Source organism: Oncorhynchus keta, chromosome 34, assembly GCF_023373465.1.
Source record: "Oncorhynchus keta strain PuntledgeMale-10-30-2019 chromosome 34, Oket_V2, whole genome shotgun sequence".
In the NCBI taxonomy this organism is placed as follows: Eukaryota; Metazoa; Chordata; class Actinopteri; order Salmoniformes; family Salmonidae; genus Oncorhynchus; species Oncorhynchus keta.
Genome location: NC_068454.1, coordinates 9,726,295 through 9,740,258, shown reverse-complemented (window position 1 = coordinate 9,740,258; position 13,964 = coordinate 9,726,295). Strand labels below are relative to the sequence as shown.

At 40.4% G+C, this 13,964-nt stretch overlaps 1 protein-coding gene across 1 annotated transcript in view; it reads right to left on the bottom strand.

Annotated features, from left to right (window-relative positions):
- The window catches only part of LOC118366716 (collagen alpha-2(V) chain-like), a 66,889-nt gene that overhangs the window by 12,717 nt on the left and 40,208 nt on the right, over positions 1 to 13,964 (bottom strand). Inside the window, exons 6-27 of the mRNA XM_052493061.1 lie at positions 13,652 to 13,744; positions 11,962 to 12,039; positions 11,731 to 11,775; positions 11,559 to 11,612; positions 11,212 to 11,265; positions 8,258 to 8,311; positions 8,114 to 8,167; positions 7,906 to 7,959; positions 6,247 to 6,291; positions 5,237 to 5,290; positions 4,898 to 4,942; positions 3,332 to 3,385; positions 3,040 to 3,138; positions 2,384 to 2,428; positions 2,127 to 2,225; positions 1,740 to 1,793; positions 1,419 to 1,526; positions 1,118 to 1,171; positions 905 to 1,003; positions 686 to 739; positions 292 to 390; positions 96 to 149 (exon numbers count right to left, since the gene is read on the bottom strand). Coding sequence (XP_052349021.1) covers positions 96 to 149; positions 292 to 390; positions 686 to 739; positions 905 to 1,003; positions 1,118 to 1,171; positions 1,419 to 1,526; positions 1,740 to 1,793; positions 2,127 to 2,225; positions 2,384 to 2,428; positions 3,040 to 3,138; positions 3,332 to 3,385; positions 4,898 to 4,942; positions 5,237 to 5,290; positions 6,247 to 6,291; positions 7,906 to 7,959; positions 8,114 to 8,167; positions 8,258 to 8,311; positions 11,212 to 11,265; positions 11,559 to 11,612; positions 11,731 to 11,775; positions 11,962 to 12,039; positions 13,652 to 13,744 — 1,449 coding nt within the window. The remainder of the gene's footprint in view (positions 1 to 95; positions 150 to 291; positions 391 to 685; positions 740 to 904; positions 1,004 to 1,117; positions 1,172 to 1,418; positions 1,527 to 1,739; positions 1,794 to 2,126; positions 2,226 to 2,383; positions 2,429 to 3,039; positions 3,139 to 3,331; positions 3,386 to 4,897; positions 4,943 to 5,236; positions 5,291 to 6,246; positions 6,292 to 7,905; positions 7,960 to 8,113; positions 8,168 to 8,257; positions 8,312 to 11,211; positions 11,266 to 11,558; positions 11,613 to 11,730; positions 11,776 to 11,961; positions 12,040 to 13,651; positions 13,745 to 13,964) is intronic.

Here is a 13,964-nt window from a genome sequence, read left to right as displayed (position 1 = left end):
GTCATCATTAGTGATCGTCCTCATAAACACAATTGTTTCTGTAGACACGTACAAAGACAGAAGTCATTTAAGCGCTCATTGACAAAGACACTCACTCTTTGTCCTGCCACTCCTGGAGATCCTTGTTCACCTGTCTTCCCTGGATCTCCCTTTGCGTTGAAAAGACAAGGGCTCATTTTATTTTTTTTATTTCACCTTTATTTAATGATTTGATTCAAGAGAACATGAGGAGATAGGACAAATTTGATAGCAAGACACGCTGAGAAGATTAGAACTTTTAAAGTTCCTTACGTTAAAGCCCTTTGGTCCAGGAGTTCCCATGGTTCCTGCAGGACCTCTGGTTCCAATAGATCCTGCTGGTCCTGGGCGGCCATCTTCTCCTGCTGGGCCCTTCAGACAGAGGACACAAGCACAACACTTACCTCTGGCTGTTCATTCAGTGTTACGACATCTGACGCCAATGGTCAAACCTCGAAAAGAGGTATTGTCCACTCACTGATCGTCTGAAAAATAGACCCTGTCGCTCTAAGCTTGTTGGTATATCAGTGAAATAATTGATTTAAGAACACTTGTTGGAGCTGTGGAAATCGCTGAGTGCATTAGCTTCTTCTCTGCAGTTTAAAAAAAGTTGTATTAACTTGGATGTGTGTAAAGAGTCTTTTTTTCCACCTATGGTCAACCTTACCAGTGGTCCTGGCTTGCCCTCCGCTCCCTGGACTCCTGGGGTACCAGTCAGACCCTATAAAACAACAGACAAGGTTATGAGCTTCAGAAACAAAGATCCACAATATGTGGTACACCAAGACAGATTCCCATCAGCATCAGGTTTTTTTTTTGTTGATATAAATATGGGATATAAGTTAAAGAGGGAAACTTGGAAAGCTAGAGGATGTCTTCACATTACCCTTGCGCCTGGGAGACCTGGTTCGCCAGTGCGCCCTGGATCACCTCCTGAACCTTTAGGCCCAGATATGCCAGATGGTCCACGATCTCCTTGTGCACCCTTCAGGAGAAACAGTATAGTGAGTTAGGTTTGGGCTTGGGGCTCCAGTCCTTAGAATCCGGTCTCATGACCACATGGTTTAGCTGTAATAGATCTCTGATCATCTGTCTGTACCTTCGGTCCAGGTAATCCATCAGCACCGGGAAAACCTCGGTTACCAGGTGACCCCTGTAATACACATGCCCATCAATATATGAAACGAAGACACATAGAATATACAGGTACCAAGATTACAATCTATGAAACAATATACATTTGTCTGCACAGGGTTGAGGACATATTCGTGGTGAATGAACTGAGGTAAATGAGAATGGAGGGCTGAAATGAATCCTGAGAAGTCTGAATTTACAGTCACTGACCTAAATCCTTACAATCTAGAGGTGTTCAGTAGTAGAGAGGCCAACGGTAGACTCACCCTCTCACCAACAGGACCCAGTGGTCCTAATGAACCAGAGTCACCACGATTTCCTCTTTTTCCCTCCTCACCCTGGGGCCCAATCACTCCTTGGGAACCAGGGGGACCCTAGGAATCAAAACAAACTTTATTCAAAATGTGTTTAACTTTATCTCAATAAACTTGACATTCAACCTTCTTAATACAGTCTGTACCAGGTATGACAGTGTCTCTCTTTCATCCAATGTGGAATAATGTACATTTAGACAACCAAGTATTGTAATATATTACAATCACTATATATAAAGTAATCTGTGAAAAGGTCACATTATTTGGGCTTACAGGTTCTCCTTTGGGTCCACCCTCTCCTTTGTACCCAGGAACACCAACATCTCCCTGAAACAAAGACGTGAGATGCATCAGTATATCACAAGTCACATTTTATTATAGATAATGCATCATAAAAATGAAAAACAAAATCCCCATTCCCTTGTCAAACAGTCAAAACAACTATTTTGCAGTAAAAGTACATTGCTTAGTAGGCACTCTGGGCCATTTCCTCTGTGCTTTGGTAAAGGCCAAAGTAACACAGAGCGATGTTTATGTCTAGAGCATGCATGTCATAACATTGATAGTGTATTTATACATGTTTAAGGAACATTAATGTCTGGACCTCGCAAGAGTAGAAAAAAAAACACTTTTATCCAAAGTAAAAATACACCACATTACCAGTTGACCTTTGATCCCAGGCTGTCCAGTGCTTCCCTGAGGTCCGGGTGGACCGTGGGGTCCGAGGTGACCCCCGGGACCCTGCACACCCATTGTACCCTACAAATCAACAGGAGCATCTTTAAATACACACCAATCTTGATCATATATATCTTTAAATACTCTAGGTATACTATGTGCAATTACAATTAAAGTTGTTTAACTTCAAATTATTTTCTTGGTAATTAGGAGTACTAGATTAATGATAATATACATACCACTGGACCCTTAGTACCTGGGCCACCGTCAGTTCCTGAAGGACCCTAGAAATAGCAAATTTGTCATATTAATAAAATCTTAAGTGCATTACCAAAATCCATTGTGCATATGAGAATGTTAAAGGCCCAGTGCAGTCAAAAACGTGATTCCCTGTCTGTGTGTGTGTGTGTATATATATACATATATACATATATACATATAATATATATATATATATATATTACCACACTATGAGGTTGGGATTATACTGTGAATGTGTGGAAACTATGACAATGCCCTTTTAGCGTAATAGCTGTTTGAAAAGACCGTCTGCAAATGTCAGCCTGTTTTGATGAGATGGAGTTTTGGTCTCGTGACATCACTAGGGGACAAATTAGGAAATAGACCAATATGAAAGAGAGTTCCAAACCTCTCTGCCAATAACAGCTAGTTTTCAGTTTTCCCCTCCCTGCTCAGACCACTCCGAGACAGTCTTAGCAAAATTGAGAAAGTACTCATTGCTAAGAAGCTATTTTTGTTTCTTTTTGACAATATTAAGTGAAAACAATTAGAGTACAGTATTTAATTGTTACCCAGAAATGACTTGTTATTGAGATCAAGATGGCTGCATTGAACCTTCAATAAATAGAGTAGGTGTTAGAAATAAGAGCCGTACTTGTAGGCCAATTGCCCCTGCCCTGCCTTGGTGTCCTGTCTCACCCCTCTGGCCCTGTTGCCCCTCGGGGCCCCGCACTCCTGTGGCACCCGGTTGGCCCTGGAGAAGAGAAACAGAAATCCTCAATGAGTCCATTTTATCTACATAGCTCTGCCTAAACGTATTAGCTAGCAATATCTGTTGCTAGGTTACATATAACATGATGTATACAACATTACATATACAACCTCTGAAGTCTCAATTCGTATCGTATAGATTTGAATATGGATTAAATACTTAGTGTTCTACTTGCCTTCATTCCTGGAATTCCTGGATATCCTGGGGGACCATTGATACCTAATGGACCCTGCAAGCATAAAACCAGAAAAGTGCATTTATTCATCGCTGAAAAGCTTTAATATGCTAGTAGCAACTCCAGTGTGTTGAGTAATATGCTAGTAGCAACTCCAGTGTGTTGAGTAATATGATAGTAGCAACTCCAGTGTGTTGAGTAATATGATAGTAGCAACTCCAGTGTGTTGAGTAATATGATAGTAGCAACTCCAGTGTGTTGAGTAATATGCTAGTAGCAACTCCAGTGTGTTGAGTAATATGATAGTAGCAACTCCAGTGTGTTGAGTAATATGATAGTAGCAACTCTAGTGTGTTGAGTAATATGATAGTAGCAACTCCAGTGTGTTGAGTAATATGATAGTAGCAACTCTAGTGTGTTGAGTAATATGATAGTAGCAACTCCAGTGTGTTGAATAATATGATAGTAGCAACTCTAGTGTGTTGAGTAATATGATAGTAGCAACTCCAGTGTGTTGAATAATATGATAGTAGCAACTCCAGTGTGTTGAGTAATATGATAGTAGCAACTCTAGTGTGTTGACTAATATGATAGTAGCAACTCCAGTGTGTTGAGTAATATGATAGTAGCAACTCCAGTGTGTTGGGTAATATGATAGTAGCAACTCCAGTGTGTTGAATAATATGATAGTAGCAACTCCAGTGTGTTGAGTAATATGATAGTAGCAACTCTAGTGTGTTGAGTAATATGATAGTAGCAACTCCAGTGTGTTGAGTAATATGATAGTAGCAACTCCAGTGTGTTGAGTAATATGATAGTAGCAACTCCAGTGTGTTGAATAATATGATAGTAGCAACTCTAGTGTGTTGAGTTATATGATAGTAGCAACTCCAGTGTGTTGAGTAATATGATAGTAGCAACTCTAGTGTGTTGAGTAATATGATAGTAGCAACTCCAGTGTGTTGAGTAATATGATAGTAGCAACTCCAGTGTGTTGAGTAATATGATAGTAACAACTCTAGTGTGTTGAGTAATATGATAGTAGCAACTCCAGTGTGTTGAGTAATATGATAGTAGCAACTCTAGTGTGTTGAGTAATATGATAGTAGCAACTCCAGTGTGTTGAGTAATATGATAGTAGCAACTCCAGTGTGTTGAGTAATATGATAGTAGCAACTCTAGTGTGTTGAGTAATATGATAGTAGCAACTCCAGTGTGTTGAGTAATATGATAGTAGCAACTCTAGTGTGTTGAGTAATATGATAGTAGCAACTCCAGTGTGTTGAGTAATATGATAGTAGCAACTCCAGTGTGTTGAGTAATATGATAGTAGCAACTCCAGTGTGTTGAATAATATGATAGTAGCAACTCTAGTGTGTTGAGTAATATGATAGTAGCAACTCCAGTGTGTTGAGTAATATGATAGTAGCAACTCCAGTGTGTTGAATAATATGATAGTATCAACTCTAGTGTGTTGAGTAATATGATAGTAGCAACTCCAGTGTGTTGAGTTCTATGAATTTCATAAACAGTTGATAATGAGATATGTCATGAGATATGTCTTACCATCGGACCTGGTTTGCCAATGTTCCCAGGAGGACCTTTCATACCCTACCGTAAAAAACAAACAATTGATTGGATGCAAATAGAAATACAATCGTCAGTTCTTGTAAAAACATACATCGGAAATGTGTAATGTGTACGTTTGGCAAAGACTGTACATGCCCACAAAAATATATTTAAAATAATAATTGAGCACTCTAGGTGAATATAAGCTTGTTATGTGGATGTATCAATTGTATACCGTTAATTGTGTACTGTATGTAAAAAGCAGCAATACATCTGAGAATGCTATTATTGGCTGTGTGGAATAATGCACGTTATTAAAAGTGTTCTCATTCTTACCGGTATTCCATTAGCTCCTAAGCGGCCTCTCTCCCCAGGCATGCCTCTAGGGCCCTAAAAAGCCATAAGTCATGATTGCTTTTACAGTGGCAGAACAATAAACATATAAATGTAAGAAAAAAGTGACCATTCGAGTAAAAGTTTTAATTGGCCGTGAGTTGACGCACTAGGACGAGGCCTTTCTACAGTCCTGCAAATAGGTCCAACTGCTGCTCCTGAGCAACCATGAAGCAACACCATTAGGCTTCATGTCTTATGAATTAAATAGGCTTCTATGAAAAGGAAAAAATAATTTGAAACATTTGTTGTATTTGTTTTATTTTCATAATTTATTAATTAAACTATGCCTGTTAGTTATGCATATTGCATTGTTCATTTTAGACCTGCATTAGACTGTGAAGGATCTGTACTGGTCAAAGCCAACACCAGGTTAGACTGTGAAGGATCTGTACTGGTCAAAGCCAACACCAGGTTAGACTGTGAAGGATCTGTACTGGTCAAAGCCAACACCAGGTTAGACTGTGAAGGATCTGTACTGGTCAAAGCCAACACCAGGTTAGACTGTGAAGGATCTGTACTGGTCAAAGCCAACACCAGGTTAGACTGTGAAGGATCTGTACTGGTCAAAGCCAACACCAGGTTAGACTGTGAAGGATCTGGACTGGTCAAAGCCAACACCAGGTTAGACTGTGAAGGATCTGTACTGGTCAAAGCCAACACCAGGTTAGACTGTGAAGGATCTGGACTGGTCAAAGCCAACACCAGGTATGCATCCACCATTTTGCTTTCACCTATCTTATCTTTTTGATTGGTGCAGAAGTTGAGAAATCTTCTAATGATCAAATAGCAAATTGCTATCAACATAACAGTTGCTCTATTTATGTCAGTGGTCTTTGCTTTAAATTGATATCAACATTACAGTCACTCTATTTATCTTAGTGTTCTTTGCCATGATTTGCATTTTGTCAGAGACAGCACAATAATGTATATTTAAAATATGTTCCACTTACCATAGGGCCAGGTGTGCCAATCGGACCAGTGGGGCCTAATGCACCCTAAGAGATCGATGACAGAAACATTGCATTCATTAATACATGCTTAGCAACACTCTACAGCACGTGCCCAAACTCATTACGCGGAGGGATGAGATTCTACAGTTCTTCATTCCACCCTTGTACTTGATTGATTAATTAAGACACAGACACACACCTACACATGATAACACACACACACACACACACACACACACACACACACACACACACACACACACACACACACACACACACACACACACACACACACACACACACACACACACACACACACACGTATGGATTTTGAGTTGTAGATATGTGGTAGTAGAGTAGAATGTATGCACACATGACTGTAAGTCGCTTTGGATAAAAGCGTCTGCCAAATGGCATATATTATTATTATATATTAGAGTAGAGACCTGAGGGAACATACTTCATGTGTTGTGAAGGTCTTCATTTAAAGAAGAAAACAATAAACCTGCAGAGACACTCAACCCTTCTGTGGAATGATTTGGACACCCTGATCTACAGGAATGTATAGTTATACTTATCATATATTATCTGTTATCTGTATGAAACGGATGTATAATGACTAGAAATAACTATGGGGTCGACATGAATCATGAAACCAGTTAGTTATAACATAATATCTATATGAATATCACTGTCAGTTATAAAACCAGTTAGTTATAACATAATATCTATATGAATATCACTGTCAGTTATAAAACCAGTTAGTTATAACATAATATCTATATGAATATCACTGTCAGTTATAAAACCAGTTAGTTATAACATAATATCTATATGAATATCACTGTCAGTTATAAAACCAGTTAGTTATAACATAATATCTATATGAATATCACTGTCAGTTATAAAACCAGTTAGTTATAACATAATATCTATATGAATATCACTGTCAGTTATAAAACCAGTTAGTTATAACATAATATCTATATGAATATCACTGTCAGTTATAAAACCAGTTAGTTATAACATAATATCTATATGAATATCACTGTCAGTTATAAAACCAGTTAGTTATAACATAATATCTATATGAATATCACTGTCAGTTATAAAACCAGTTAGTTATAACATAATATCTATATGAATATCACTGTCAGTTATAAAACCAGTTAGTTATAACATAATATCTATATGACTGTCACTGTCAGTTATAAAACCAGTTAGTTATAACATAATATCTATATGAATATCACTGTCAGTTATAAAACCAGTTAGTTATAACATAATATCTATATGAATATCACTGTCAGTTATAAAACCAGTTAGTTATAACATAATATCTATATGAATATCACTGTCAGTTATAAAACCAGTTAGTTATAACATAATATCTATATGAATATCACTGTCAGTTATAAAACCAGTTAGTTATAACATAATATCTATATGAATATCACTGTCAGTTATAAAACCAGTTAGTTATAACATAATATCTATATGAATATCACTGTCAGTTATAAAACCAGTTAGTTATAACATAATATCTATATGAATATCATTGTCAGTTATAAAACCAGTTAGTTATAACATAATATCTATATGAATATCACTGTCAGTTATAAAACCAGTTAGTTATAACATAATATGTAGATTGTCTACCTTGGATCCGACACTTCCAGTTTCTCCTCTTAAACCCATTGGACCTGAGTGACCCTGAAAGATGGAATGTGTATTTCTCCATTAATAATAACAATAATAATAATAATAATAATAATACATTTAATTTGTATAGTGCTTTTAATTACAGCGTTAGCTCAAAGCTCTAAATGGGCAAAAATATATATATATTGAATGGGCTTATACTTACTCTATGGCCTTTCAATCCCGGAGGCCCAGGTGTCCCTGGAAATCCTCTAGCTCCCTGAAATACATTACATGGTAATTGAGTACAGCATTTCAGTCATTTTAGTAATAATTTCAAGCATAAGACTTCTATTGATATATAACTTACTGCTGATCCAGGGAATCCCATCTCTCCTGAATTTCCAGCTTTCCCTGCTTCTCCCTAGGATGACATCACAAGAGATGAGTAGAATTTACTGAGAATAAAGGGTGACGTTTCTTACACATCATGGGGGAGTAAGGTTAGCATGCCTTCAATATAGTATGTTCATGTCTTTTGAGATTGTTTCTGTTGGGAAGGTTATTGTGACACAGAGCATCTGGAATGCAGTCCATCTTGGAATGCGGTCCATGGAATGCAGTCCATCTTGGAATGCGGTCCATGGAATGCAGTCCATCTTTGAATGCAGTCCATGGAAATGCAGTCCATCTTTGAATGCAGTCCATGGAAATGCAGTCCATCTTTGAATGCAGTCCATGGAAATGCAGTCCATCTTTGAATGCAGTCCATGGAAATGCAGTCCATCTTTGAATGCAGTCCATGGAATGCAGTCCATCTTTGAATACAGTCCATGGAATGCAGTCCATCTTTGAATGCAGTCCATCTTTGAATACAGTCCATGGAAATGCAGTCCATCTTGGAATGCAGTCCATGAAATGCAGTCCATCTTTGAATGCAGTCCATGGAAATGCAGTCCATCTTGGAATGCAGTCCATGGAAATGCAGTCCATCTTTGAATGCAGTCCATGGAAATGCAGTCCATCTTTGAATGCAGTCCATGGAAATGCAGTCCATCTTTGAATGCAGTCCATGGAAATGCAGTCCATCTTTGAATACAGTCCATGGAAATGCAGTCCATCTTGGAATGCAGTCCATGAAATGCAGTCCATCTTTGAATGCAGTCCATGGAAATGCAGTCCATCTTGGAATGCAGTCCATGGAAATGCAGTCCATCTTGGAATGCAGTCCATGGAAATGCAGTCCATCTTGGAATGCAGTCCATGGAAATGCAGTCCATCTTTGAATGCAGTCCATGGAAATGCAGTCCATCTTGGAATGCAGTCCATGGAATGCAGTCCATCTTGGAATGCAGTCCATGGAATGCAGTCCATCTTTGAATGCAGTCCATGGAATGCAGTCCATCTTGGAATGCAGTCCATGGAATGCAGTCCATGGAATGCAGTCCATCTTGGAATGCAGTCCATGGAATGCAGTCCATCTTTGAATGCAGTCCATGGAAATGCAGTCCATCTTGGAATGCAGTCCATGGAAATGCAGTCCATCTTTGAATGCAGTCCATGGAAATGCAGTCCATCTTGGAATGCAGTCCATCTTTGAATACAGTCCATGGAAATGCAGTCCATCTTGGAATGCAGTCCATGGAATGCAGTCCATCTTTGAATGCAGTCCATGGAAATGCAGTCCATCTTGGAATGCAGTCCATGGAAATGCAGTCCATCTTTGAATGCAGTCCATGGAAATGCAGTCCATCTTGGAATGCAGTCCATGGAATGCAGTCAATCTTGGAATGCAGTCCATGGAATGCAGTCCATCTTGGAATGCAGTCCATGGAATGCAGTCCATCTTGGAATGCAGTCCATGGAAATGCAGTCCATCTTTGAATGCAGTCCATGGAAATGCAGTCCATCTTTGAATGCAGTCCATGGAAATGCAGTCCATCTTTGAATGCAGTCCATGGAAATGCAGTCCATCTTTGAATACAGTCCATGGAAATGCAGTCCATCTTGGAATGCAGTCCATGAAATGCAGTCCATCTTTGAATGCAGTCCATGGAAATGCAGTCCATCTTGGAATGCAGTCCATGGAAATGCAGTCCATCTTGGAATGCAGTCCATGGAAATGCAGTCCATCTTGGAATGCAGTCCATGGAAATGCAGTCCATCTTTGAATGCAGTCCATGGAAATGCAGTCCATCTTGGAATGCAGTCCATGGAATGCAGTCCATCTTGGAATGCAGTCCATGGAATGCAGTCCATCTTTGAATGCAGTCCATGGAATGCAGTCCATCTTGGAATGCAGTCCATGGAATGCAGTCCATGGAATGCAGTCCATCTTGGAATGCAGTCCATGGAATGCAGTCCATCTTTGAATGCAGTCCATGGAAATGCAGTCCATCTTGGAATGCAGTCCATGGAAATGCAGTCCATCTTTGAATGCAGTCCATGGAAATGCAGTCCATCTTGGAATGCAGTCCATCTTTGAATACAGTCCATGGAAATGCAGTCCATCTTGGAATGCAGTCCATGGAATGCAGTCCATCTTTGAATGCAGTCCATGGAAATGCAGTCCATCTTGGAATGCAGTCCATGGAAATGCAGTCCATCTTTGAATGCAGTCCATGGAAATGCAGTCCATCTTGGAATGCAGTCCATGGAATGCAGTCAATCTTGGAATGCAGTCCATGGAATGCAGTCCATCTTGGAATGCAGTCCATGGAATGCAGTCCATCTTGGAATGCAGTCCATGGAATGCAGTCCATCTTTGAATGCAGTCCATGGAATGCAGTCCATCTTGGAATGCAGTCCATGGAAATGCAGTCCATCTTGGAATGCAGTCCATGGAATGCAGTCCATCTTTGAATGCAGTCCATGGAATGCAGTCCATCTTGGAATGCAGTCCATGGAATGCAGTCTATCTTTGAATGCATTCCATGGAATGCAGTCCATCTTGGAATGCAGTCCATGGAAATGCAGTCCATCTTGGAATGCAGTCCATGGAATGCAGTCCATCTTTGAATGCAGTCCATGGAAATGCAGTCCATCTTGGAATGCAGTCCATGGAATGCAGTCCATCTTTGAATGCAGTCCATGGAATGCAGTCCATCTTTGAATGCAGTCCATGGAATGCAGTCCATCTTTGAATGCAGTCCATGGAAATGCAGTCCATCTTGGAATGCAGTCCATGGAATGCAGTCCATCTTTGAATGCAGTCCATGGAATGCAGTCCATCTTTGAATGCAGTCCATGGAATGCAGTCCATCTTTGAATGCAGTCAATGGAATGGCGTCAGTGCTTCTGGTGAACAGAGATGAGTTTACTCACGTCTTCACCCGGCTTTCCTGGTGGCCCTTCAGGTCCCCTTTGTCCAGGTTGACCCTACAACAGAAGATTATGATAAGACATTATAATGCATTATAAATAATATATTATATCTGTCAGCTTAATGTCAAGTGTTTACCAGGAGATGTAATGGTCAACATAAACAGTTGCACATATTGTATATTCTGCCACTTTTGTGTTGTACGTTTTCCAGAAGATGGATGTGACGACTGTGATGCCAACATGACTCAAGGTGCTATTCTTTATAGACACATAGTTGAGAATGGTTGCAATAAACAGGGAACACCGGACCAGAAACAGAACATGTGACAAGGAGAAGGTTGTCATACCATGTGACCTGGATCACCAACTTCCCCATGGGGTCCTTGCGGTCCAGAATGGCCCTGAGAGACAGAGAGAGCGAGAGAAAGAGGGAGAGAGAGAGAGAACAAAGAGAGTGAACAGCTTGCTCCAAATATAATTGTTTGAAATTATTTTTTTCAGTCGTTGTTTTTAACTTACAGGGTTTCCATTTGGCCCAGGAGGTCCTCTTGCTCCTGCCTCTCCCTAAAACACAGGTTGCATAATTGTAGCCAGAATAATAAACGTTATGAGCCCACTTACACCCATAGTTCAACAAATTCAAAACATACACCAACATCACCATAAAAGCTAAATGATCCAAGCCATAGTAAATAAATATGGCACAAGAAACTTGTGTGACCCAATATGGTTCCACTGCACCCTTCTTACCCTAGTTCCTGGCATCATGGCCATTTGGCCGGCTGATTTCTCATCCCCAAATCCTCCAGCCATCTGAGCTCCCAGTCCCTGGGGAAACAGAACAGTGATTTACATTATTGGATATTCAACCTGAAACTCAGAGGACATATCCTCTCCTGTCCTGTGTGTTATGAAATCTTCAGGGATCCTGTGGTTCTGTGTTGCAGCCACAGCGCCTGAAAAACCTGCCTTGAGGAGTACTGGAAACATATGGAAGACGAGCAGTGTCCAGTCTGCAGGAGGATCTCCTCAATGCCTTTCCCAGCAGTGGACCTTACCCTGAAGAGAATGTGTGAGAGCTTCCTACAGAAGAGGAGCTCCAGAGATGCAGCTGGGTTCCAGAGGCTCTGCACTCAACACAAAGAGAAACTCAAGCTCTTCTGTCCAGAGGATCAACAGCCTGTCTGTTTAGTGTGTCGGGATTCAAGAACACACACAGGACACAAGTTCTGTCCCATATTTGAAATTGTCCAGGATCACAAAGAAAGAGTAAAGGTTGAACTGGAGCTCTTGAAGGAGAAGCTGGGTCTTTTTACTGAAGCCAAACTAACCTGTCATCAAACAGCGAAGTACATAAGACAGGCCGATTTTACACAAATGCAGATCAGGATAGAGTTTGATGATCTTCGGAAAATTCTGCTAAATGAAGAGGAAGGAGGCCAGGATACGTACTCTAAGGGAGGAAGAGAAGGAGAAGATTTGTATGGTAAATGAGAAGACTGAAGAGATTACCAAAGTTATCTTGAGTCTTTCAGATCAGAGCCGTAGAGGAGTGTCTAAAGGGTGACTATATCCCCTTCCAGGAGAGATACAAGGACATTCTATACAAGGCCAGATCCCAGTCCACAGTAGCAGATCCACAACTGCACTCAGGAGCACTAATACATTTGGGCAAACACCTGTAGACCTCCACAAGTCTGGTTCATCCTTGGGAGCAATTTCCAAATGCCCGAAGGTACCACATTCATCTGTACAAACAATAGTACGCAAGTATAAACAGCATGGGACCATGCAGCTGTCATACCGCTCAGGAAGGAGACGCGTTCTGTCTGCTAGAGATGAACGTACTTTGGTGCGAAAAGTGCAAATCAATCCCAGAACAACAGCAAAGGACCTTGTGAAGATGCTGGAACAAACGGGTACAAAAGTATCTATATCCACAGCAAAACGAATCATATATCATCATGACCTGAAAGGCTGCTCAGCAAGGAAGAAGCCACTGCTCCAAAACTGCCATAAAAAATATGGTTTGTAACTGCACATAGGAACAAAGATCATACTTTCTGGATAAATGTCCTCTGGTCTCATGAAACAAAATAGAACAGTTTGGCCATAATGACCATCGTTATGTTTGGAGGAAAATGGGGGAGGATTGCAAGCCGAAGAACACCATCCCAACCGTGAAGCATGGGGGTGGCAGCATCATGTTGTGGGGGTGGTTTTCTGCAGGAGGGATTGGGGGAGGAAAATGATGTGGATATATTGAGGCAACATCTCAAGACATCAGTCAGGGAAGAATACACTACATGATGGTAACGCTTAACAATAACGTTGCCTTTAGAAAGGGTTTATACTTATTGACAGTCAATTAAACATTTATAGACATGTTATACACTTGAGATGATACATGCTTATGAGGGGTGGGTATTGTGGTACATACTCCTGGTGGACCCTGGTTTCCTGCAGGCCCTGGTTCTCCTGGGTTTCCAGGCACACCAGGCTCTCCGTCGTATCCTGCTTGTCCACGCAGCCCCTTTAGATAGATAATGTTAATATAAGCAGGATGAAGAAACCCATAAGAAGTAAATACTGTGTCATTCATTAAGTGCCAAATCATAAACTTGTAACTGTGTAAACCTCTTTCCCCCCCCCCTCTCAACTCTTGTATTGATATCAGTGACGCCTGAGATCTCCATTTATGTTTAGCAGTATAATGTGTAGACAGTCATATTGTCTTGTGTTCTAAAGCAGGT